The 23,590-nt window shown below is 49.2% G+C and overlaps 1 protein-coding gene and 1 non-coding gene across 3 annotated transcripts; one reads left to right on the top strand and one right to left on the bottom strand.

Annotated features, from left to right (window-relative positions):
• On the top strand, positions 1-18,546 carry Sdr42e2 (short chain dehydrogenase/reductase family 42E, member 2). Of its 2 annotated transcripts, XM_052174900.1 has the most exons (12): positions 1-467; positions 516-882; positions 2,388-2,483; positions 4,461-4,518; positions 5,132-5,250; positions 5,787-5,862; positions 8,407-8,489; positions 10,054-10,191; positions 11,358-11,423; positions 13,858-13,921; positions 15,407-15,480; positions 18,292-18,546. In XM_052174900.1, the coding sequence occupies exons 1-12, from the start codon at positions 1-3 to the stop codon at positions 18,544-18,546; spliced, it is 1,863 nt and encodes a 620-aa protein (XP_052030860.1). The 2 variants fall into 2 exon arrangements, with proteins under 2 accessions (XP_052030860.1, XP_052030852.1); XM_052174892.1 differs by having other exon boundaries at positions 1-882.
• Positions 18,547-22,997: 4,451 nt separating this feature from the next.
• Trnal-uag (transfer RNA leucine (anticodon UAG)) lies at positions 22,998-23,079 on the bottom strand. Its single transcript has one exon. It is a non-coding gene; the product is annotated as a tRNA-Leu (tRNA).
• Between the last annotated feature and the right edge of the window lie 511 nt (positions 23,080-23,590).

Here is a 23,590-nt window from a genome sequence, read left to right as displayed (position 1 = left end):
ATGAAGACCAACCCTGCAGGCTCCCCACTAGAAACCTGTCAAACTGCAGGCCAGGACCAAAAGGGATGCCCTGTATGCCAGGCCTGCAGAGGGACCTCAGGTCTGGGGTCTGCTTCAGAGTCAGGGTCAGGCCTTAGGCCAGGGCCTGGAATGGTTCTGGATTCTGGACTGGGGCATGGGACTATTCCAGGACCTGGGCCTGGGCCTGGGCCTGGGCCTGGACCCAGTGCTGTTCCAGGGTCTGGGCCACAGCCTAGTGCTGTTTCTGGGATTGGGCTGCGATCTGGTACTACTTCAGGGCCTAATGCTACTCTGGGACCTGGGCTAGGAGCAGGATCATTACCTGGACCAGGAGCTAGGTCTGGACTGAGGCCAGGATCTGAGTCAGTACCTGCACTAGTACCTCAGCCAGGAGCTGGCCCAGTACCTCAGCCAGGAGCTGGGCTAGTGCCTCAGCCAGAAGCTGGGTCAGTACCTCAACCAGGAGCTGGCACAGTACCTCAGTCAGGAGCTAGCCCAGTACCTCAGCCAGGAGCTGGGCCAGTGCCTCAGCCAGGAGCTGGGTCAGTACCTCAGCCAGTAAGTGAGTCAATAACTACTCCAGGATCTGCACCATTACCTGGGTTGGGGCCTGGGACCAGACGAGGCTCCGGGACTGGCTCTTACCCCAGTGAATCAGTGAGAACCCCAGTACCAGTGCTACAGCAGAAGACTCAGGCCAAACACACACAGGCCCCCAGACAGAAGGTTCTGGTAACCGGAGGAGGAGGTTACCTGGGCTTCAGCCTCGGTTCCAGCCTGGCCAAGAGAGGCACCTCTGTCATCCTGCTTGACCTCCGCAGACCCCAGTGGCCACTACCCTCAGGAACTGAGTTTATCCAGGTACAGAGAAGGGGATCATGGTGGGTGGGGGCTGCTGGAGGTGATGGTGCTGGTGGCAGGGCTTAGAGGCACAGATGTGAACCAGCACTGGAGTTTGAGATCCAGGCTCTGGAGCTAAATTTACCTCCAATTCTCTTTTATTTTGTTTTCATTGTGTGTGGGTGTGGAGGGGTTGGGATGTGAGTGTATGAGGGATATGTGTATGATGTATGTGTGATATGTGTGTGTAATGTTCATGTGTGTGGGTTATATATGTGCATGTGTTTGTAATATGTGTGTGTAATGTTCATGTGTGTGGGATATATGTGAATCTGTGATATGTGTATATAATGTTCATGTGTGTGACATATATGTGCATGTGTTTGTGATATGCATATTAATGTTCATGTGTATGTGATGTGTTTATGATATATGTGTATAATATTTATGTGTGTGTGATGTATTTGTGATATGTGTATGTAATGTTCATGTATGTGACATGTATGTGCATGTGTGTGGGATATGTATGTGTGTATGTATGTGATGTGCAGGTGTATGACTAGTGTGTGTGTGGTACGTATGTGATGTATTTGTGTGTGATATGTGTGTATGTATGAGGGATATGTATGTATGTCTGTATGCAATGTGCATGCTTGTGACTGGTGTGTGTATGGTATGCATTGTGTAACAGATGTAGTGTGTGTGTGTGTGTGTGTGTGTGTGATGTTTTCATGTGTGATATATGTGTATGTGTGAGTGATATGTGAGTATGTTTCCACTATGTGTGATGTATGTATTTGTGCATGTGATGTGTGTGAGAATTCAGCCATACCGGTGTGTGTGTGGTATGCATTGTGTAACAGGTATAGTATGTGTGTGTGTGATGTTTTCATGTATGACATATGTATATGTGTGAGTACATCTCCGATGTGTATGATGTGTGTAGAGTTCAGCCATACATTTGCCAGAGGGCGTCTTTCCAGAGTCAGTTCTCTCCCTCCACCACAATGAGTGGGGCTGGCCTCTGCCTTCTGCTGTCATGCTGCACACTCCAATCTGGCTAGCCTAAGAGTTTCCAGGTAATTATTTTGTCTCCCCCTCCCCTCCCCTCTGCCTCCCATCTCACCATAGGCATGCTGGGAGCACAGATGCAAGCCATCCCATCCAGCCATGTGTGAAATCCAGGAGTCAGCTCTTTGGGCTTCCTCGGAAAGCACCGTCACCCTCTTGACCATGTCGCCGTCCTTAGCACCATCTCTTACACTTCCCAGCTGTAGTTGCCCCTTCCTGAGCCTCGGTTGCTAGCCACAGAAAGAGACAGTAGTCACATGCATTTTCCAGTGTGTTCCAAGGGGTTCAGAGGGAGTCACTAAGACAGTGCATATGAAACAGCCAGGCCAGCCCTGCCTGGGCCCAAGCAGAATGAATGAGGCAGCACTCTATGGAGTTAGGAAGTCCTGGCCTAGCAGATTCTTAGCCTGGGCTGGGTCACTGCTTTGGATTTGAACCTCTTACTTCTGTTTCAGGCTGATGTCCGAGATGAAGAAGCCCTATATCAGGCCTTCCAGGGCGTGGACTGTGTCTTTCACGTGGCCTCCTACGGCATGTCTGGGGCTGAGAAGGTAAGAGCCACACATACACACCCAGAGCTGGGCCAAGAGGTGTCCAAGTCCTTCTGCCCACCGCACTCTGATGCCTGAGTATTGCTTCTTGCTCTTCACCTCCTCTAGAGAAGGATCAAGCATCCATGACACCAAATTCCAGTTCTGGTACCTTCCTCCCGTGTGACCAAGGGCAGTTTAACCTCTCCAAGCTGTTCCTTCCTCATCTGGAAAGGGAGGACACCTTTATGACTTAGGTCACAGACTCTAGAGAACACAATGGTAGTGTCTACCAAAATGTCCTCCATTTGACTCGAATTATTCTTATGTATATCTTCATAGCATTGTTTTTAATAACAAGACACCAGAAATATCTCTGTGGTCCTTTAGTTACTAAAGTATGATATAGCAGGTATATCATGAAATTGTACACAGGCATTCAAAAGAATGAGAAGACTCAAAAGTGTTGATACTCAAGAAATCTCCAAAGTTTAAGATAATGTTTGTTTCCCCTACTTACCTTAAAAAAGAAAAGCAAAGCTAAGAGCCAACAAGATAACTCAACCAGCCACCTTCGAACACAACACTCTAGAGACAGAGGCAGGAATATCTCTCAGTATGAGGCCAGCCTGGTCTACAAGTCGAGTTCTGGGACAGCCAGGACTAAATACTAAACAGAGATATTCTGTTTCAATAATAATAATAATAATAAAATATTATTATTATAGAGACTCTGTCTCATAATAACTAAGCCAGTTAAAGTACCTACTGCCAAGCCTAATGACCTCAGTTTGACCCCCAGAAGCCACATGGTAGAAGGAGAAAACTGACTCCCACAAGCCTTCTTCTGCCCTCCACCTATGAACTATGGCACCCACATACATGAACACACACATACATACAAAACAAATAATAAAAATATGATAAATTTTTTAAAGCTAGGATAAATGTTACATATATGATGATGTAAAATACAGGTTTTCTAGACAAACATATGAAGCTGTTAACAGCAATTCCCTCTGGAGTGGACAGAGAAAAACTTAGCATCAGGAACTGTCCTCTTCATTAGATAGTCTTTTTTTTTTAAATTTATGTGCATGAGTGTTTTGCCTACACATGTGTTTGTGTATTGCAACTCTGCCTGGTGCCTGAAGAAGTCGGCAGAGGGCATCAGATCCCCTGGAACTGGGTTCACAGACAGTTGTGAACTGCCACGTGGGTGCTTGGAATCGAACCCAGGACCTCTGGGAGAGTCGCTAGTACTCTCGACCCTGGGCCTTCTCGGCAGCTTCCAGGTATCTTTTTCACTTTTTGAATCATTTTTAGCATTGTAGCTGCTTCCCCATTAAACAAAAACACCATGATATGAATAGAAATAGTATGAGCTGGAGGTGCAGCTCAGTAGATAGAGTGCTTACTTAGCATACCTCCTGAGTTAGATCCTACACACACACACACACACACACACACACACATAAGCCAGGTATAGTGGCACACATCTATAATCCCAGCACTTGGGAGGTGGAGACGGGAGGATCAGGAGTTCAAGGTTATACTTATCTGTAAAGCTTGTCTGAGGTCAGCCTGGGCTCAAAGACAGACAGACAGACAGACAGACAGACAAATAAATAAATACAGATTAAAAACGCAGCACCTCATCTTTCCCAGCGGTGTTAACTGTGGTCTTGACTATTGTTCGCTGGGCGCCTGGCATACCAGGACCCACCAGTGCAGTCCCTCTCTTTGTCTACACTCCCGTTCCCTTCTCCTAGACACGGCCATACCACCACATTTGTCTCAGATGAGGGAAGACTTGAGGAGGCAGAAAAATGATCCAACAAGTTTGAAGTCACTTATCTGTGCCCAACTCTATGTCAGCCCTGCACCCTGTGCCAAGTATCCCTCAGTGAAAATCCTGCCGACCCTGAGCCCAGCCTGTGGCCTCAGCCACAAGGCCGAAGGCAGCACGTGACTTCCTATCTCCCTCTTGCCTTTTAGCTACAAAAACAGGAGATTGAGTCTATAAATGTCGGAGGGACCAAACTAGTGATTAATGGTAGGCCCCCAGAGTGGAGCGTGGCGTGCTGTGTGATCCTTCCTCTTCTGTCTCCTGCCACTGGCCTGGCTCGGGGGAGGGTCCAGGGATGGGGCCACTGAGGCAGGACCCCCTACCCTAGCTAGTTTGTACCAACTGAGGCCAGTGGGAGGTAGATTATCTTTCTTGTGTATGGACCTGCTTGGTACACAGCAGTCTCAGCATGTCTAGGGGCTCAGGGCTGAGGAAGAAACTGAGGAAAGTCACTGAGGCATCAGAGAGAAGATTCCCGTTGGGCCTTCTGGGCACACCCAACCTTGACTGGCTCTTTTTCTAGTTTTAGAACATCTTTTTTTATTGTCCCACCAAGAGAGCCTCAGCCTCTGAGAGGGTGGCCCTGGGGGACAAAGCCACACCAGAAGGAGGAATAAGAAGCCCTAGCCCCCACATCCCAGGCTGAGGAAAAGGCTTTGTCCTCCCAGGCAGCTCTGGATTCTGGGAGAGCCCTGATGGATCGGGGTGGGAGAAGAAGACTGGATAGAAATGGGTGGATTTGCCCACAGAGGCCTTTTTGAGCACCTCCTCAGCGAGCTCCCTGCTCACAATCTGGCTGTGGCGTATGTGTCTCCTGCAGTCTGTGTCCGTCGGCGGGTTCCGAGGCTCGTGTACACCAGCACAGTCAATGTGACATTTGGTGGGAAGCCCATAGAACAGGGCAATGAGGACTCCATCCCATATTTCCCCCTGGACAAGGTACCAACTTCTGGGAGAGGGGATGCGGGGCGGCCTGCCTGGACGTGACTGCCCAAAGGACATGCATGGTTAGAGCCAGGTCCATCTCTTTACTCCGGGTACATCCCAGCAGGCTGGATTCCCAGACTGAGTGGTCCAAGCTTTCTCCCATCTTAGTATGTCTTGCCTGTGAAAGCTTCAAAACCAGATAGAACCTGGCCTTGAGCCCCACCCAGCCCGGCACCTTTCACCTCCGTGACAGGGTGTATCATGCACTTGGAACCTCTGTTTCTTCATGTAAGCCTGAGAACACCGGGGAGGTGGTTGGAAGAGAGCATCAAATGAGATTGTGTGCAAAACATGCCACAGGAACACCAAAGAATGACATGACTTGATCATCCAACCTATATTCAGTATCAGTGTCATGGGCCAGACTGGCAGATGCCGCCCTGAGCCAGGACTGTGTAGCCATAGGGTGGACCACGCCCAACTGGGTCAGCATTGCCAACAATATCACTGAGCCCATGTGGTGGCTGTGTTCTCCTTGCCCCCGGCAGCATATGGACCACTACTCTCGAACCAAAGCCATTGCTGACCAGCTGACTCTCATGGCCAATGGGACACCACTCCTAGGTAAGTACCGTGGGGACATGCTTATAACAAGCATGCCTTCCCACTGCTGCCTCTCTGAAATGTGTGTCTGAGCCCTACATCCCTCTAAGTGACATCTCCCCACGATCTGAGCCTTTGTTCTTCAGTGTATTCTGAGTACCCACCATGAGCCTCTTCAACCAGGACCTGACCTGTACTGTAAGATCCCATGCTTGTGGTCTGGTAAGGAAAAGACTTTGACAGCCTGACACTTCTCTTTGCTGTCTTATGGGAGTGGATTTAGTTTTGCAGTCTTCTTTAGCGTTATAAATATGCAATTAGCTATAGCTCTTTGGAAGGGACTATGCAAGTGAGAGGCTCTTACACTTAATCTTCAATAACATTCCAGAAAAAAAAAACCTGCCTCAGCTGTCTCCCTGCGCTCCCTTCTCTGACTACAAAGCAATAATAGATTAGGAACAGTCCATGCTCATCTGCGATCTTCACATCAGATCCTATTTTACATACTAATTTCATATACAAAAGGTTCATTGACTCCATATCATTCTTGAGAGGGAGATGGAATTTAGGCATCCCTGGTCTTCCGCACAGGAGCCAAATCCATTCAAACAGTTTGCTCATCCAGACAGGAAGATCACAAGTTCAAGGCTTGCGATAGTTACACAGTGAGCTCAGGGCCATCCTGGGCTCTATAGCAAAGCCCTGCCTCAAAACACAAAAAGAAAAAAAAAATAGTCCAGAGACAGGGTGATTGCTCCGCATAAGGCCTGTGTTCAACCTCTTGTACTGTGGCTCTCAACCTTCTTAAACCTGAGATCTTTTAGTACAATAATCCTTATTGTACTAAAGATGACCCCCAACCATAAAATTACTACATCCTAACTGTGATTTTGCTACTCTTCTACATAGTAATGTAAATATCTGATATGCAGGCTATCTGATATGAAATCCCCAAAGGGATCACAATTCACTTCTCTAGTACCATTAATTAAAGGCAAACCTGGGAACCAATTGGATTTGGAGAACAAGAGCGGCTTGAAATTATAGCCTCCAGTTTTACACATAAGGAAGCAGAGACTGGTTAGCTGCCTTCGCTCAGAGTCACACAGCAGTGGGCAGTAGAGTTGGACTTTTGAGCCCAGGAGCATCTTAGCCCCAGAATCCAGGTCTGACTCCCTGTGCTACTTCAGAGGCAGCAAACCAGGTCTCTGTATGTGGCCTCTCTTCCCTATAATATTCCTCCTTTCTCTACCTAGCCCATCAGTGTTTGACCTCTGGTTCTCGTGTGCGTATACAGTGTTTCCCCAGGATCTGATGTAGTTGAATTCCCTTCTCTGCCCTTTTCCCTTCACACCCCTTTTCACCTACTGCCAGGCCAGACACCTAATCTTCTGGCTGGGAATTATTTATATGCACGTCCCCAGCTTTCAGTGCTCAGAAGAGTCATGGATACCCTAGGCCTGCCGCTCTGTGACGTGGCTACCTAGCGTCCCTCTGGCCACCATTGGCTGCAACCTGACCTCCCTCCACCATTCCCCCAGGGACCCAAAGTTTAAACTTAGCTATAGGCCACAGAAAAGCTCAGCTGACACCTGCTTTCCAGGAGGACAGCCATGGTTACCAGAGGTGATTACCATGGTCTTGTAATCCAGGCTGGTCCTGAGATGACCCTCACTTGACTGGCTGCCAGAATCCTAATAAGTAGGTCACAGTGCCCTGTCAGTGTGTCGTATCCTTTTGCACCTGCTTGAGTTAGTGTCCTGCGACTCCCATGGTGGCTTATAACATCCTCTTGCCATTTAAAAGCTGGATCCTAGAGTCTCAGCGTTAGCTAGTGTAGAGGGTGGACCTTCCTTTGAAGGCTCTGAAGAAGAGGTCCCTCTTTGTCTCTCCTAAATGACCTTCAGATGACCCCTAAACACCTTCATGTGACCTCCTTTTCCTCTGTTGGTCTCTTTCAAAACTCCTGCAGTTTGGATTAGGCCCAGCTGAAAATCTGCAATGATCTCAACTCACCAATATCCGTAAAAGCCCTTTCCCTGAACACAGTCATATTGGCAGGTTCTAGAATGCAAACATATCTTTTGTGGACCAATCTATCATCCATGACACTGGACTTCATTGTAAAGGGAAGGGTGTTTGGTTAAGATGGAAGGCTCTGACCCTGGCTCATTCATGGGGAAAGGGAACATAACATACAATGGAAGTGTCTGGAAAACAGATTTGTAAAAAAACAACAGCCACCTTGTTTAGAAAGGATCGTGAGTAGCTCAAGGACTGGGAGGAGCTGATGGCCAGTGCCCTCAGGGTTTGTGGTCCTAATACCGATGATGCTGAGAGATACTGCCAGGTGAACATCCTAAGAAGACCACCCATAAGAACCTCTGTGGGCAGGGGATCCCCAAGGAAACTGAGCTGCTGTCAGCATAAGATATTTTATACTCGGCCTTCCACACAGAAGAAGGAGGTGTAGATGGCTTTGGCTTCCTATCCTCATAGGCTGTGGCCCCCTACCTCACCTGCCACTCCTCTGCAAGCCCCTAACCACCCTCTCTTCTGTCCCAGGAGGAGGCACCCTCCGCACCTGTGTGCTCCGCCCCCCAGGGATCTATGGTCCTGAAGAACAGAGACACCTGCCCCGAGTGGCGGTAGGTCTTCCAGCCTTCCTGTGACCAGAGGCAGAAGGGGTGAGGTTGACATGGTGTGCGAGCTGATTGGACTTTGGCAGCTCTTTATCACTGTATCTGTCTAGAAGCTGTGTCCCCAGCCAGGTCACCCTGATGCCCACCAGTCCACATTCCCTCAGCCCTACCGGGCACAAAGCTTTCAGTGTGCCATCTAGGCCTCGTTTCAAGTTGGGGAGACCCCAGAAAAACTCTCATGTGGGTGCCTTGAGGGCTGGGCAGTTCATCTCAGTCTGCCACTGAAGGTTCTTCAGAAAACACTAGAAAAATCCAGGTGCTGAGAATATGGCTGCAGGGGGCGCTAGGCTTCATGTCCTCACAGCCTGGTCAAGGAGACAGACTGCACAGCACTTCAGCATAGTGACAGCCCAGGAGAGAAACACTAGAGAAAAAGAGCCTGGCAGGAGAGATCCAGGAGGACTTACTGGAGGAAGGGAGGCCTGTGGTGTTTGGAAGGAGGAAAGGGGATCCCCCTCCCCAGACCCTAACCCCCACCACGAGGAGCTGAGGTAAAAAGAGAAAGGGAATGCCAAGTAGAGGAGCAGCTTGAGCATGGACTGGGACTGACAGAGTGCAAAGCCACGGGAGCTACTACGAAAGGGCAAAGAGCATCTGGGGAGTGCTGTTCAGACCTGCTGCTTCAAATATTCCCCTGCTGAGTTCTCACAGGATACCAGGTCAGCTACAGGGACTCCCTCCCATCCCCCACCCCTGCTTAAATACTTCCTGAACTACTGTGTGCTCGGTACTGTTCTGGTTCAGGGACAGACCAGCAAACAGAACAGAACACTCATGCCCTGTGTGGCTTCTGTTCTCACACCAGGAGATAGATTAAAATAAACACACATGCTGAAATCAGAAAGAGTGTTGGAAGGTGCCAAATCCAAAGGGAGAAAAGAAAAAGTGGATGGACAGAGGGGATAGGGAGACGTCGGAAAAGCCCCTTGGAAAAAGCAAGATTTTAAACCTCCCCAGGGAGGAGGGGTGCAAGCAGGCCGAGCAGGCTTTGGAGAAGAGCCTCCAGACAGACGACTCCTCGAAAGCAGCAATATTGTCCGGGAAGAGACAGACGGCCCTGGGGTTGTGGTAGCCAAGCGGGAGAGGGGATCCGTAGAAGGAATTGTAGAGGAGCTGGGCCAGGTCTAGAAGGGCTTCGGGCACTGTCTGCCTTTCAATGTTTATCATTGCAGCCCACGTCCCTCAGGGCCAGCTATGTCATGCAGAGTGAATTGACAACTGTTATTCATACAGAATCCATACAGAAGCTGCCTTAGTTCCCGAGGCGAGATAAGGGTTGCAGTGGTGTGGTTGTATTTGGAACAGACTTAACAGTCGAGGCAGCTGGATTTACAGCCAGTTTGAATGTGAAGCATGAGACTCAGAGGCGGCCCAAGGTCATCTGTGAGATGAGCACGCAGAGATGTCCAGAGGACTTGGGACATGGGGGTTGGGAGTCTAGTCTATGTGCATGAATATAGAGCGTAAAGCCACCCAGGCGAGCCTGCACTGTCACTCTCCCCCACGCCAGAGCCACATCAAGAAGAGACTGTTCATGTTCCGGTTTGGGGACCGCAGGACACGCATGAACTGGGTGCATGTGCAGAATCTGGTACAGGCGCACGTGCTGGCGGCTGAGGGCCTCACCATGGCTAAAGGCTACGTGGCTGTGAGTGTTTTGTGACATCCCTGCCCCCCCCCCGTCCCCCCTCAAAAGGAGGAGCATGCCTACAGGAGGCCCAGGAGTGTCAGAGAGCGTAATTAGCTCTTCATCGTGACCCTGTGACATCACGGCTTCCAGCTGAAGCATGTCACAGTCTTCAGGACACTCATCTTGAGAAGAAACTGAAGTCCAGTGAGGCTGAGTGAGTCTACCGGAGTCACACAGCTTGTCAGTGTGGTCGCCCTGTGACCAAACTTGGGGCCACGGTCTGTACCCCAAGAAGCCAAAGTCCATCCTTCAGAAGCCAATTAAAAGAGTCAAATTAGCTCAGTACTCAGGAGGCAGAGGCATGTGAGTCTTTCTGAGTTTGAGGCCAGCCTGATCTACAGAGTAAGTTCCAGGACAGGGCTACACAGAGAAACCCCATCTTGAAAAGCAGGAGTTAAAAGGACCCAGTGATCCCCTCCAGTTTGTCCTGGGGTCCTGAAGTGAGATTATAATTTAAGTAGAGTCCCTGGAATATGCACATCTCTACAGTCCTGCTCAAATGTCACTGAGCAGGCTTGGCCCTCAACTGTTAGATAGTCTGAGAAGTTGTTACAATTGAATGAAGGGAGATAGCCAGGCAGTGATAGTGCACGCCTTTAATCCCAGCACTTGGGAGGCAGAGGCAGGTGGATCTCTGAGTTTGAGGCCAGCCTGGTCTACAGAGTGAGTTCCAGGACAGCCAGGGCTACACAGAGAAACCCTGTCTCAAAAAATACCAAAAAAAAAAAAAAAAAAAAAAAAAAAAAAAAAAAAAAAGGTAAACTCTCCTGTGGGCCTTTTCATTTTCCCAATATGAGAACCCTAAAGAAATTCCCTTTTGGGGGTGGGGGCATCCTCTGTTTGGATAGTCTGATAATCAGACTGACCTGGCCCACAACATCAACGTCTCTTAAAAATACCATCATTTCTCATTTCTGCTAAGCCAATTACAGCCCCTCATAGAGACCTACCCTGTCTTTAGCTCTGTCACACCACATACCTCTTTACTAAGGTGTTGCCCAGTTCTCTTCCCAGAACCTCTCAGGAGGACAAGAGGGCTGAAGGTGCTTCCAGGAGCCATGAGAAAGAGGGGACTGGGCAGTGGGCAGACACCTGACTGTACCTCTTCCTCCCATCCCCCTCAGAGCGGGCAGGCGTACTACATCAATGATGGGGAGAGCGTCAACCTCTTTGAGTGGATGGCCCCTCTGGTAGGTGTTGTCCCCGCCTCCTCGCAGAGATTCTCAATCCCTCCCTCTGTCCTTGCCTTCCACCGAAACCAAGAATTTACCTTAGAAAGCCCGCCCTATTGGCACGTGCCTGGGTGGCACTGGCTACAGCTGAAGCTGGGCTGTGACTGCCCCTTAGTGGTGCCATGTGTTTCTGCTCTTGTCACTGACCTTTCTAAACTTGCCTCCTGATTTACAGTGATTCTGGCCAGGTGAGTCTTCTGTCTTCTTTCTTTTTGCAATGGAATACAGGGCTCTCGCTAAACACAAGTGACCCTCCACTGAAAAGGGGGGGGGGGTTGTTTGTAATCCCTAGGTAGGTATGTGGTCACCAGATCCTACAGGGACAAGCTTGGTGACCCTTGACCTCTCTCAGCAACCCACATTCTCTTTTGGACCAGGCCCATCTGGAAAGTGAGCACAGAAACCCAGGCTAGAGGGAGGGGTTACCGCATCCCGCTGTGCCAATGGAGGCTCTGATGTGCTCTATTTAAGGAGCATGGAGAGATGGTTCAGTGGTTATAAGCGATGGCTGCTCTTCCAGGGACCTGGGTTTAAGACCCATCACCAGCACCAATCATACATACAATCAAAGCACCCCTTACACGGGGCTGGGCTGGAGAGCTGGGTTTCATTCCCAGCACCCACGTGGCTGCACACAACTCTCTGTAACTCCTGATCCAAGGCGTCCAACATCCTCACACAGATATACAAGCAGTTAAAACACTAATGAACATAAAGTAAAAATAATAAATTTAAAAAAAAACACTCATACATATAGAGGTCTTTTTGTAATTTTTTTAAGTTAAAAAGTACTTTTGTTCAGATGTAACTTACAAGCTATGCAATCCACCTCCAGAAAGGATACAATTCAACATAGTCTTCTTTTTAAAATCATATTCTGAGTTATACAATCATTACCATAATTAAGTTTAAAGTAGGTCTTCCTCTTCAGAAAAGCAGAACGGGCCTGCCCCTGTCAGCATCGTGGCCCTGTATTCATTACCCTCAAGGCCAGCCCACCCCAGGCCATGGGAGCTTTCTGTCTATTGCTCTGCCTGTGTTGGCTGTTCCGTGAGGGGAGGGGCCCTTTGTCTGACTTCTGTCCCCTTAGTCTTCAAGAGACATGTTGTGACATGTATCAGGCAAAGACTTCATTCCTTTCCTTTTTCTGTAATATGTGTATGTCTGCACCTGTGCATACAAGTGTACATGTATGTAAGTACACATGCCTGCAAGGGTCAGAGGACAACCTCTGGAGCCATCCCTTAGGCACGTGCACTTGTGTATACATACACACACACACACACACACACACACACACACCATGCTGGGATTGCATTACTGTGTGCGTCTACGGAGTTTCTGGGTTAACCAGTTACTCCAGGCTTAACTTCCCATCAAAGAACTGCCAGAGTGTTTTCCAGAGACTGCAGGACTCCTCTCCCAGCAGTGGGAGAGTGCGCCCTTTCTTTCTAGCCTGCCAGCTTTTATTAGTTTGGCTTTGATTTGGACAGGTTTTATCCGGGTGGGCAGCTCCACTCCCTCCCTGCCGGCCTGTTTCTACCAGCACTTCCATGCACTTACTGAGTTTTATCTATTTTTCTTTAATAGTACAGTCAGTTTTGGAAGGAAAAAATCAGATTCTATTTAAGAACCTGTGAACAGGTTCGTGTGTGGGTGGATATAGTAAAAATCTAAATGATGTGAAAGATTCTAAGTTTAAAAACCTACCCTATGCCTGGCAGTGATGGTGTACACCCTTTAATCTCAGAACTCAGGAGCCAAAAGGCAGGTGGATTTCTTCAGTTCCAGGCCAGCCTGGTCTACAGAGTAAGTTCCAGAATAGCCAGGGCTATGTAGAAAAACTATGTCTTTAAAAAAAAAAATAGATAAGAGATGACTTAGCAAATAAAGAGTCCCAGAGTTAGTTACCTAGCCTGGTCCCCAGGACCTACATGCACCTCTCTCTCTCTCTCTCTCTCTCTCTCTCTCTCTCTCTCTCACACACACACACACACACACACACACACACACACACACACAGGAGAAACAAAAAGATTTGTCCTGTTTTTAACTACTTGAGTTATCCTGACCAAGGAGTAGATTGGTGTGCAAAATGATGGTAGTGGTGATGATGGTGCTGATGTCGGGCACAGTGTAAATGCCCTTAATTCCAGCACTCAAGAGGAGAGGCAGGAAGATTTCTGTAATTTGAAGTCAAGCTGGTCTACATACAGAGACCCTGTATCAAAACAAATAAATAAAAACAAAAGCAAAAAAATAAAAAAAGCCTGATATGGGGGTGGTGGGGGATGTGTCTCTCTGGGGTGGTACGGTCTCCTGCCAGCAAGATAGTCCTCACCGGCCAGTCCCTAAACAACCCATTCTCACATCGGACCATGTTCCCTTGCAGTTTGAGAAGCTGGGGTGCAGTCAGCCCTGGATCCAGGTACCGACGTCCTTGGTTTATCTGACAGGTAAGGAGCAGCATGAGTATGAAATCCCATGTTCCAGGTATGCACACAACATGTGTGTCTTACATTATTGGAAACCCAGGGCCTGGACTAGGAGGAGGCCAGCGAGACCCCATGGGTGAGGGTGATGGACTTAAATAGGTTGTGCAGAGACACCCAGCTAGAGCCAGCACTCAGAGGGGCAAATGTCTCGATATCCTACAGCTGCGCTGATCAATAGGTCCACCCCACTTAAACCTGAGCCTCTAATGAGGCAGGAGTGACTGACGCTTGTAGAAGAGACTGGGGCCCCGAGGCCTCCCTGACAGAAGAGAGGCAGCTTTGACGCCTAGACTTAGCTTTGGCATGGGCCAAAAGGCAGAGGAGGCCTGAGGCTTCCCCTCTTCCAAGGTCACCTGATGCTAGAGCTTCTTTGGGGTGTGTGGAGACTTTGACCTTGGATTTTCCCATCCCCCCTGCAGGCCAGTATCTGTTCCCACTCCCTGGCCTCACCCCACCAAGACAGTGTGTCCTGCTGCTGCCCTCTGCTGGCCTAGTAGGAATGCAAGCAGGCATCAGGCTTGGCATGAGCTGCCCAAGTCAAGGGCTGTGTTCCTGTAGCATCAGATGCTGGACCTATTCTTTTTAAATGTATTGGGGATGTTATTAAAGTCAAAGACTTGTAAACTTGTTACCCAAGTGGGCCACTTCTGTGTAACACTGCCACAATGATTGACACACATTACCTGAAGACCAGGTGATGACAACTTGGGAGAATTGTATATAAATATACAGTCCTCTGTAAATTAGCTGCATCTTGGTGCATCTTCACATTGGTAGACGCAATGATGTCAGGACGGAAGGAGTGGCAGGGAAGCACTCCCAACTCTGTCCTCTCCTACCCAAGTCAGCACATCAAAATAGGAGAGAGAGCCAGGTGTGCTGGCACACCTGTGACTCCAGCACTTGGGAGGCTGAGACAGGAGGATTATTAGTTCAAGACCATCTTGAGCTACCTAGGGAGTTTTAAGCCAGTCTGGTCTTAACGTAGTAAGACCCTGCCTCAAAAGAGAACTTGAAGACCAGCAAGATAGTTCAATGGGTAAAGGTGCTACCACCAAGCCTGACCCCGAGTTCAATCCCTGAGACCCACATGGTAGAAGGGAAGAACTGACTCCCCAAGAATGTCCTGCACAGTTCACACATGTACCATGGCATATATGTCACACATAAATACACATACAAAACCAGTGAGTGAAATGTCACTTAGAGAGGCTGAGCGAACAGAAACACCTTGAGCCTTCTGAAATTCCCTTGCACTCTTCAGACCGGCACTATTACTTGGTGCCATCTTACCATGATATATCTCCTAGCTAACAGGCCCCCAGCAAAAGCTGCCAACTTAAGGGAATCCAGTGACCTCTGTAAGGGGACCCCTAGCAAAGCCAACACCCTCCTCCCCCCCAGTGGATGTGCCCTGAGCCCCTCTCACCCACCCTCCTCCCACAGCTGCAGTGATAGAGTACCTGCACCTGGCGCTGAGGCCCATCTGCACCATCCCCCCACTACTCACCCGCAGTGAGGTAAGAGGGGAAGAGGGGTGCTGAGGGGTGGGGGAATCCCAGCCGTACACTGTACTCCCCCCCCCATCTCCACCATTGTTGAACACCTCTGTCGCATGATTCTTTCCTGTGGTCTCAGAACCCTCCATGTTGATCCGAAACTACTGCCCGTTCCTTTCTAATGCTCCCTACCAACTAAGATTTTGCTCAGACTGTATTACATACTAAAAATCGGACTGCTCCAAACTCCTATTCACAGCTGCCATTCCAGCCATAGGCAGCTTGGCTTATCTTCTAGCCAGATCTGAATTCCCAAAGGCAGGTCCCATAGCAGGCACTATACACACTCACACCACTCTCACACACACACACACACATGGAAATCCCCAGTAGCCCTTGCTCATCATTCATGTTTTTTAACATGCTTAGTACATGCTTATTTAACGATAAGTATGTATTAAATGCCTTCTGTGTACAGAATATCAATACCATTCTCATAGTTATGGTGCATAGTTTGGGAGTGTTGTCTTGTTTTTTGAGACAAGTCTCCCACTCTGTAGCTCTGGATATCCTGGAACTCACTGTGTAGAGCAAGCTGGCCTCTTCCTCCTGAGTGATGGCATGAAATGTGTGCACCCCCTCCCCTCCTCATTGCACCAGCTGATGTGTATCTAGTTTTATATTTGCTTAGCACGAAACATCCAAAAAGAGGACATCTTGGCGCTGGAGAGAGGACTCATCAGTTTAGGGCCCTCACTGCTCTTAGGGCCCAGTTTGATTCCCAGCACCCAAACACATGGCGGCTCACAGCTATGCACAGCTCCAGTCCCAAGGGATCTGACGCCCTCTCCTGGCCTGTACATGGTGCACATACATGCCCTTAGACAGAGCACATAAAACACATAAATCTAAGATTCTGTGTTTTTAACAAAGAAGGCATCTTAAGCAGACTGTAAACAGTGAGGCAGCAGGTGGTGTTCAGGGTCGCTCTCATTTGATTCCCCCTACTGCTAAATTAGGAAAGGCATAAAGATTATGCTCTTCATTTTGCGATGAGAAAGCGGTGACTTGTCCAAGATCACACCACACTGGACCTGGCTTCAGGGTGCCCAGTTCAGTGCTCCGTAAGCTGAAGGGAAGTGGAAGCACGGGGGATGTTCCAGAGAAGCCACGGCTACACCCTTCCCAGACTGATGGAGGACAATGACGGCCCTTTAGTCATTTGATAGTCACCACTGCTAGAAACTATTACCCTGTCCACGTCCAGAGGAGGAAATTAGAGACATAGTGAAGCTGCTACCCAGGACCACTCACTTACAGGGTACTGGTGGGATTTGAACCCAGACCTAAAGCCCCACCACTAGCTTATAAAACACCAGAAACCAAGAAGGCAAACCAGTTGTCAGGGGTGCTGAGAACTGTAGTCAGGCATCGGCTTGGTCACCCTTCCTCTTGTCTAAAGTGTGGGTGTGCGGGTTAACTTGTTGGCTCTAGGGCAAAGGATGTGGGCAGTTTGGGAGCTACGGGTCAGTTGCCATCTGCTGGCCAGTCCGAGACACTTACCAGCTCTTTCACATTAAAAGCCCTTTCATTCCTTAAGCACTTACTGTGTGTCAGGCACTTCACTGAGCACTGGAAGAAAGACTTGGTAGTTCACAATGCAAAGAGGAAAATGTTCGAGAAACCAGGCAACTCAACTCTGTGATAAGAGCTACCCTAAGAAGTGAGGAGGAATTTTCCAGCATGCAGGAGAGCCACCTACGCCCTGAAGTCACAGTTAAACCTGACCTCTGAGAACACTGCGCTAGGACCTGCTTGCCTAGCTCACAGCTATGTCTCCCTGCAAGAGGTGCTTGATTGACTTTAGGATATTTACTAACCTGCATTCCTCCAAGTCCAGAACTACTATCGGGGGGGGGGGGGGAGGACAAGAATTGGTCTATTTCCCTCATTGGGGTCCCCAGACAAGTGCTTGGCCCCAAGGGCCTGTCTGTGCCTTGTGAGAACCACGTAGCCAATGTCCAGCCAGAGAATAACAAACCAGGTGGGAGAGCATCTCCAGACCCCACCATGACCAGCATATGGCCACTTTGGACCTCCTATGTGACCCTAGGCAAGTCACTTAAGCTCTGTTCTTCAATTTCCAATTATGCAAAGAGAAAATAGTGTCATCACAGAGGACACAAGGGTATAAAGGGCCCACACCCAGTGCGGTGGGCCTTCTATCATCCACAGTTGTCATTTATTATCCCGGAAGCAGGTGGGCCTCAGGCCAACTGGCAGCAGGGGAAATGTAGCTCAGTCTTAGAGAGGTATCACTTGTTGGTAATTGAATTCCTCTGTTAGCGTCACTTTTAGTTAACTAGCTGAGAGGACAGGAAGGCTGTTCTGGAGGCCCTGCCCACTACAATTGGTCTTGAGCTGGCAACAGGAAGCCAACATCCTCCTTTGGAGATTTTTTCTGGAGAACCACACCCCACTACAGGCAGGAGGCCTTCAGCTTGTCCTTGTAGTCAAGAAAGCATCTAAGGGTCTCCAGGGGTCCAGAACGGCGCTAGGCTGGGAATAGAGGAGAGGAATGAAACAGGGTGAGAATTTAGCAGAGCCTAAGGGTGAGATACAGAAAGGGCATCGAGGAGGCGGCGCCCTCCAAGAAAAAGAAAGGAAGCCTCCTCTCCCCTTCAGGAAGGCATCGCAGGAACCAGATGCAGCGGCCAGTCTTAGACCCCAGTGTGACAGAAAGGCAGCCTGCCCTTCCCTTATCCTTGCGGTCACCAAGCACAGGATGCTCTCCTATTAGCCCAGCCCTTTGCTGCTCCGCCTCTCCTGTAGGTGCTCAGCGTGGCCGTGACGCACACCTTCCAGATTGCCAAGGCCCGCGCTCAGCTTGGCTACGCGCCGGACAAGTTCAGCTTCGCCGACGCAGTGGAGCGATATGTGCAGGCCACGACCCCGCAGCCCAGCTGTTGCTCCGTGCTGACGCTCCTGCGGCTGCTGCTCAAGCTGCTGCTACTGCTCGGCCTGCTCGGCCTGGCCCTGTACTTTCTAGGGCTGCAGCCTTTGCAGGCGGTTGTGGAGAGGCTCTGAGCCCGACCCCGACCCCCGACCCCCGACCCCCGACCAGGACCACGCACACGTATAGCTCATTGCTCTTATAACTGGCTTTGACCTCCGGGTTTAGGCCCGCCCCTGCCTCTTGACCCCGCCCCATTCCTGGCCACGCCTCTGCTCCACGCTCTTGGCTTCTATCAGTCTGCCTGTTTGGGCTCACTTCCACGTCATTCCCCACCCTACCTTCCATGGTGATCCAGAGTGGTACTCTTTTCCGAGGCTAGGCGAGGCGATTGATGAGGTCCCAGCCTCAGCCTGCTTCTCCTTCCCAGCCATTTCCAGTCCTTCCTAGTCTAGCCCTCTCCTTCCTATTCTTCCAAATCCTTCCTTGCTTCACCCCTTTCTGCCTCCAGCTGTACGCTGAAACCTCAGTGAGGTCGCTTCTGTAGGGATAAGCCTTAGCCCTGCCTTCACGGTTGGTCTAAATGCGTGAGTTCTGGTTGGTGGAGTCTGTGGAATTGGACCTGGCCTCTGTCTTCTTCGGGGCCTTCTCCCTGCCACGGTTTCTTTGAGTTTATCCTGATCCTGACACCGATCTATGTGTTGACCAGCTGGGAAAGGATGCCCACGCCCAACTTGGTAGCTTTCTGCTCTCACTTAATAAGTGGAAACAACTCAGCACAGTAAAGGGTTTCAGGTCCAGAGGAGGCTATGAGAAAAAAAAGTTTGTAAAAGAAATTTGAATGTCTCATTAAAAAGTACCAATATAACAGACAAAAGAAGAGTTTGGCTGATCATATTTTACGATGTAGTTTGTGTGTACTTGTATGTGAATCAGAGGTATCGTTCCTGAAGCTGTCTTACCTTATTTCTCCAGACTGGTTTGGAGTTTAGAATTTACAATGGGAAGGCTAGGCAAGAAGCCTTAGGGATGCACCTGTCTCTGGCTTCCCAGCTCTGGGGTTGCAGGTATATGCCACCACACCTAGCATTTTATGTGGATGCGATGCTGGAGATGGAATTCAAGTCCCCATCCTTGTGTGACAAGCACTTAACCTACTGAGCCACTTCCCCAGCGTCCATATTTTAGTATCCTTTGTATCTCTTGATGAGTAGTGGTCCCCACCGTCATCCTTGAGAGTTTAAGCCCACAGACGTGCTCTCTACAGAGACTGTACCTCCCTGCCATCAGGACGTGGATTGTGGGTCCCAAAATAACAGTGTATAAGCAGATCACAGCCATCTATACACATCCGGTACACTCGTGGCATTAACCGGATAAACATCATGGGCCCTAGCAGAGAGCAAAGTAGCTGCCAGGCTGCAGTGGAGAAGAGAGGAGGTACCAGCTGGCCTTCATAGCTAGGGTCCTCATAACACGCGGCCCTGTCTGGCAAATAAGGAAAACTGTGTAGGAGTTTTAAAATACAGTAGGCAGAATTTTATGTACGTGTGTCTGCTTTTTAAAAAGACTTATTTCTTTATATATGTATGTATATGAGTACACTGTAGCTGTCTTCAGATGCACCAGAGGAGGGCATTGAATCCCACTATAGGTGGTTATGAGCCACTATGTGGTTGCTGGGAACTGAACTCAGGACCTCTGGAATAGCGGTCAGTGACTGTCACCACTGAGCCATCTCTCCAGTGTCTATTTGTTTTTTTGTTTGTTTTTGTTTTAAAGATCAGTAGTAATCTTTTTTTTTTTTCTGAGACAGGGTTTCTCTGTATAGCCCTGGCTGTCCTGGAATGTAGACCAGGCTGGCCTCGAACTCAGAAATCCGCCTGCCTCTGCCTCCCAGAGTGCTGGGATTACAGGCGTGTGCCACCACCGCCCGGCAGAAGTAATCATTTCTGTTTGGTGCCCAACACCAGCAGGAGCTTGCGTTTGTATGGCCTTATCCCATTATCAGAGCTGCATCTACAGTAGGGTTTGTTACCGTCAATTTAAAGATGAAGAATCAGAGGCCATCACTAACTTGAAATATCAGAAGGAAAGGGCTACTGTCCTGTGGCCGAGATCATTTGGAAGGACTTCCCAAGGCCCAGTGGGAAGTGTAAAACATGGTTTATGTCCACTACAACCTAACTATTCCAGGGTTTGGGGTTGAACTCTGGGGTCGACATCCTTCCCGCAGACCTACAAATCTCAGCCTGTCTGAGGTTGGCAATCATACTTACTTTTCCTGTTGCTATGATGAAATATTTGGGCAAGCTGGGTGGTGGCGACCCGTGCCTTTCACGGCAAAGGTAGGCAGATCTCTGAGTTCAAGGCCAGCCTGGTCTACAGAGTGAGTTGCAGGACAGCCAGGGCTACACAGAGAAACCCTGTTTTGGAAAAACAAACAAAACCCCTACAATAGCAACTTAAGGAAGGGTTTATTTTGCCTCATAGTTCATACGTCCGTTGTGTGAGCAAAGTTAGTGTCAGGAACATAAAGCATCTGGTCACATCGTGTCTGTAGTCAGAAAGAAGACTGCTGTGTGCACCCAGGTTCTGGGATGGGGCCGCCCACTGTTAGAAGGGTTCCACCTCAACCGCATTGAGAAGCTCCATCACATAATCCATCACAGGCATGCCGAGAGGCTACGTAACCTCCCCTCACCTGAGCCAATCCTTGGCAGGTGTGGCTGCCAGGGCTTCTAGATCCTGTCTAATTGGCCGTCAACACTAACCCTGACAGCTGGCAGATGGACTTCCTTCTCTGATAAATTTGTATCATCTAAATGCACCCCCCTTTCTCTAAACTCTCTTTTTCAACCTTCCCTTCCTGAGAAATACGTTTTGAGGGCAGGAGAGACAGACTCACCTGTTCACATTATTGTCTAGCCAAGAATCAATTTACTTGTTTGCTGGGCTTCCCCGTCTCTCCCCTCAAAGCAACAAGACTAAGACCTGAGTGTGGAGCAACATGGGTCTCCATCTCCAGAATCCTTCTGTCCTCTCTTTATGGTGTGGGAAAGGTTATGGCACCCCCACCCAACACACAAATCCCTGAAGGATCGCGATGCTACCCCAATGTTCCAGCCCCTGTGAGGCTCTGACAGGAAGGGCTGGCTTATTTAAAGGAACTAAAGGAGGAAGCACCGATGCAGAAGAAAGACCTCTGTAGACCAAGTGACAGTTTATCAGAGTGGCACAGCCAGAGAGGCCGGTTTATAAGCCGTCTAGTAAAGCCCATCCGAGCTGTGGGCCAATGCTAGCCAGCTAAGAGAGCCTCAAGCTCACCTGAATGTCTTCCCAAGCGGAGGACGTGGCTCAGTGGGTGAAGGTGCTTGTCACCAGCCTGGTGGATGTCCTGTGTTCAATTCCTGGGACCTACAATCCCACATTGTAGAAGGAGAGAACAGACTCCTGCAAATTGTCTTCTGACCTCCACACATACACAGGTTGGAGGTGGGGTGGATCTTCTCTAAAGGTAAGGGTAAGAGTGTGGCTCAGCAGAAGAGTGCTATCCTAGGACGAGTAAAGCCCTGAGAGTTCTAACTTCAGCACTGCTGAAAGAAAAGGAGAGAGAGAGAGTGAGAGAGAGAGAGGGATGATGTGTCCTCCACTATCATTCTGATGACTTGCCCCTCTTCAGAATACAAATGTGTAGTGAACTTTCCACCCTCTTTTTTTAAAGTTTCTTTATTTTATATAAGCACATTGTCGCTGTCTTCAAACACACCAGAAGAGGGCATCAGGTCTCATTACATATGGTTGTGAGCCACCATGTTGTTGCTGGAAATTGAACTCAGGATCTTTGGGAGAGCAGTCAATGCTCTTAACCACTGTGCTATCTCTCCAGCCCTTCCACCCTTTTTAAAAACAAAAACAAAAACCAGGACAGGGTTTTCCTGTGTAGACCTGGCTGCCCCGGAGTCAAGTGTAATTGATGAAATAATAATGTCTCTGAATCCAACTCGCTCAGGGTTCCTGTCTTGCTTACTCCCGAAACCTCTCCGTAAGCTGAGTTCTTTTCTGGCACAAAGTAGGGCTTTCATAAATAGTTGTTGATGAGTACGCATCTTTGAGGGGGGGGACACTGAACCAACCGTCTGAAAGAATGAAGAAAGCTGAAACCTCAAGATTGGCGTTCTACGAAAGACTCCGCCCAGTAACCCGCCCGCAGTCACCTGACGTCTTTTCCACCAACAGAGATTGACGGGTGTCAGCCAGAACCAGGAAGGGACTCTCTAACTCAGAATCTTTGCGCTTGGCAGAGATCCCCGAAAATGTGGACTAAGACCCAGACTGCCTGCTGAGAATTTGCAAAGTGTCTGGGACCCATTGCCCTGAAAAGGGATGGGGTTTTATTTTGTTTTGTGTTTTGTTTTTCAGGGAAGAAAATTAGTAGACATGACACGTTTGTGTACCAGGCTAGAGAAAGAGACCAACCTTGTTAGTTTCTTTTCTTCCTTATGTTTTTCTTTAAAATGAGTTTCAGAAGGATTGGAGAAGACAGAGCCTTAAAGCATGCAAGAATGGAGAAAGCAAAAAGATGTGGCAGCGGTGGGATTCGAACCCACGCCATCGAAATGACTGGAGCCTAAATCCAGCGCCTTAGACCACTCGGCCACGCTACCTCCTTCTTCTACGCCCCACCATTCAGAGTATATTAGTGTGATGACGCAGTGCGCTGTATTTTGCAAGCTCCGCCCCTGGACGTTTCCGCACGCTCGCTACGAATCCAGTCTTTCTATATGTAGTGACATCTGCCTCTGGTTTCCCAGCGCCCCGGTTTCCGGCCATCAAACAGAAACACACCACTGAAAAGGAAAAGACAGGACAGTCCCTGAGTGTCAACCACGACGAACGCTTGATTTGGGAAATTTTGATTTTTTCATTTTCCGTGAACGTGATGCTGCCTGCGGCCACCTGGGGGCAGTGCTGCGTCGCCGCGTCCTCCGGGCTGGCTCGGCTGGGTGGGGCTGTCACCTGGGAACCGGGTTTAAGCTGAACTCACCCTGTGGGCTCTTGAGTCTACTTCTTGAGTCTGTAACCTCCTGGCCCACGGCCGCGTGGTGTCCAGGGTGACTTAGCGTGTTGTCATGGATCTTTTTGTTGATGTGGGCTCCTTCGCTTTTATTATCACAT

Source organism: Apodemus sylvaticus, chromosome 1 (genome assembly GCF_947179515.1).
Source record: "Apodemus sylvaticus chromosome 1, mApoSyl1.1, whole genome shotgun sequence".
Taxonomy (NCBI): Eukaryota; Metazoa; Chordata; class Mammalia; order Rodentia; family Muridae; genus Apodemus; species Apodemus sylvaticus.
The sequence above is the reverse complement of the archived record's forward strand: the minus strand, read 5'-3'. Positions and strand labels throughout refer to the sequence as shown.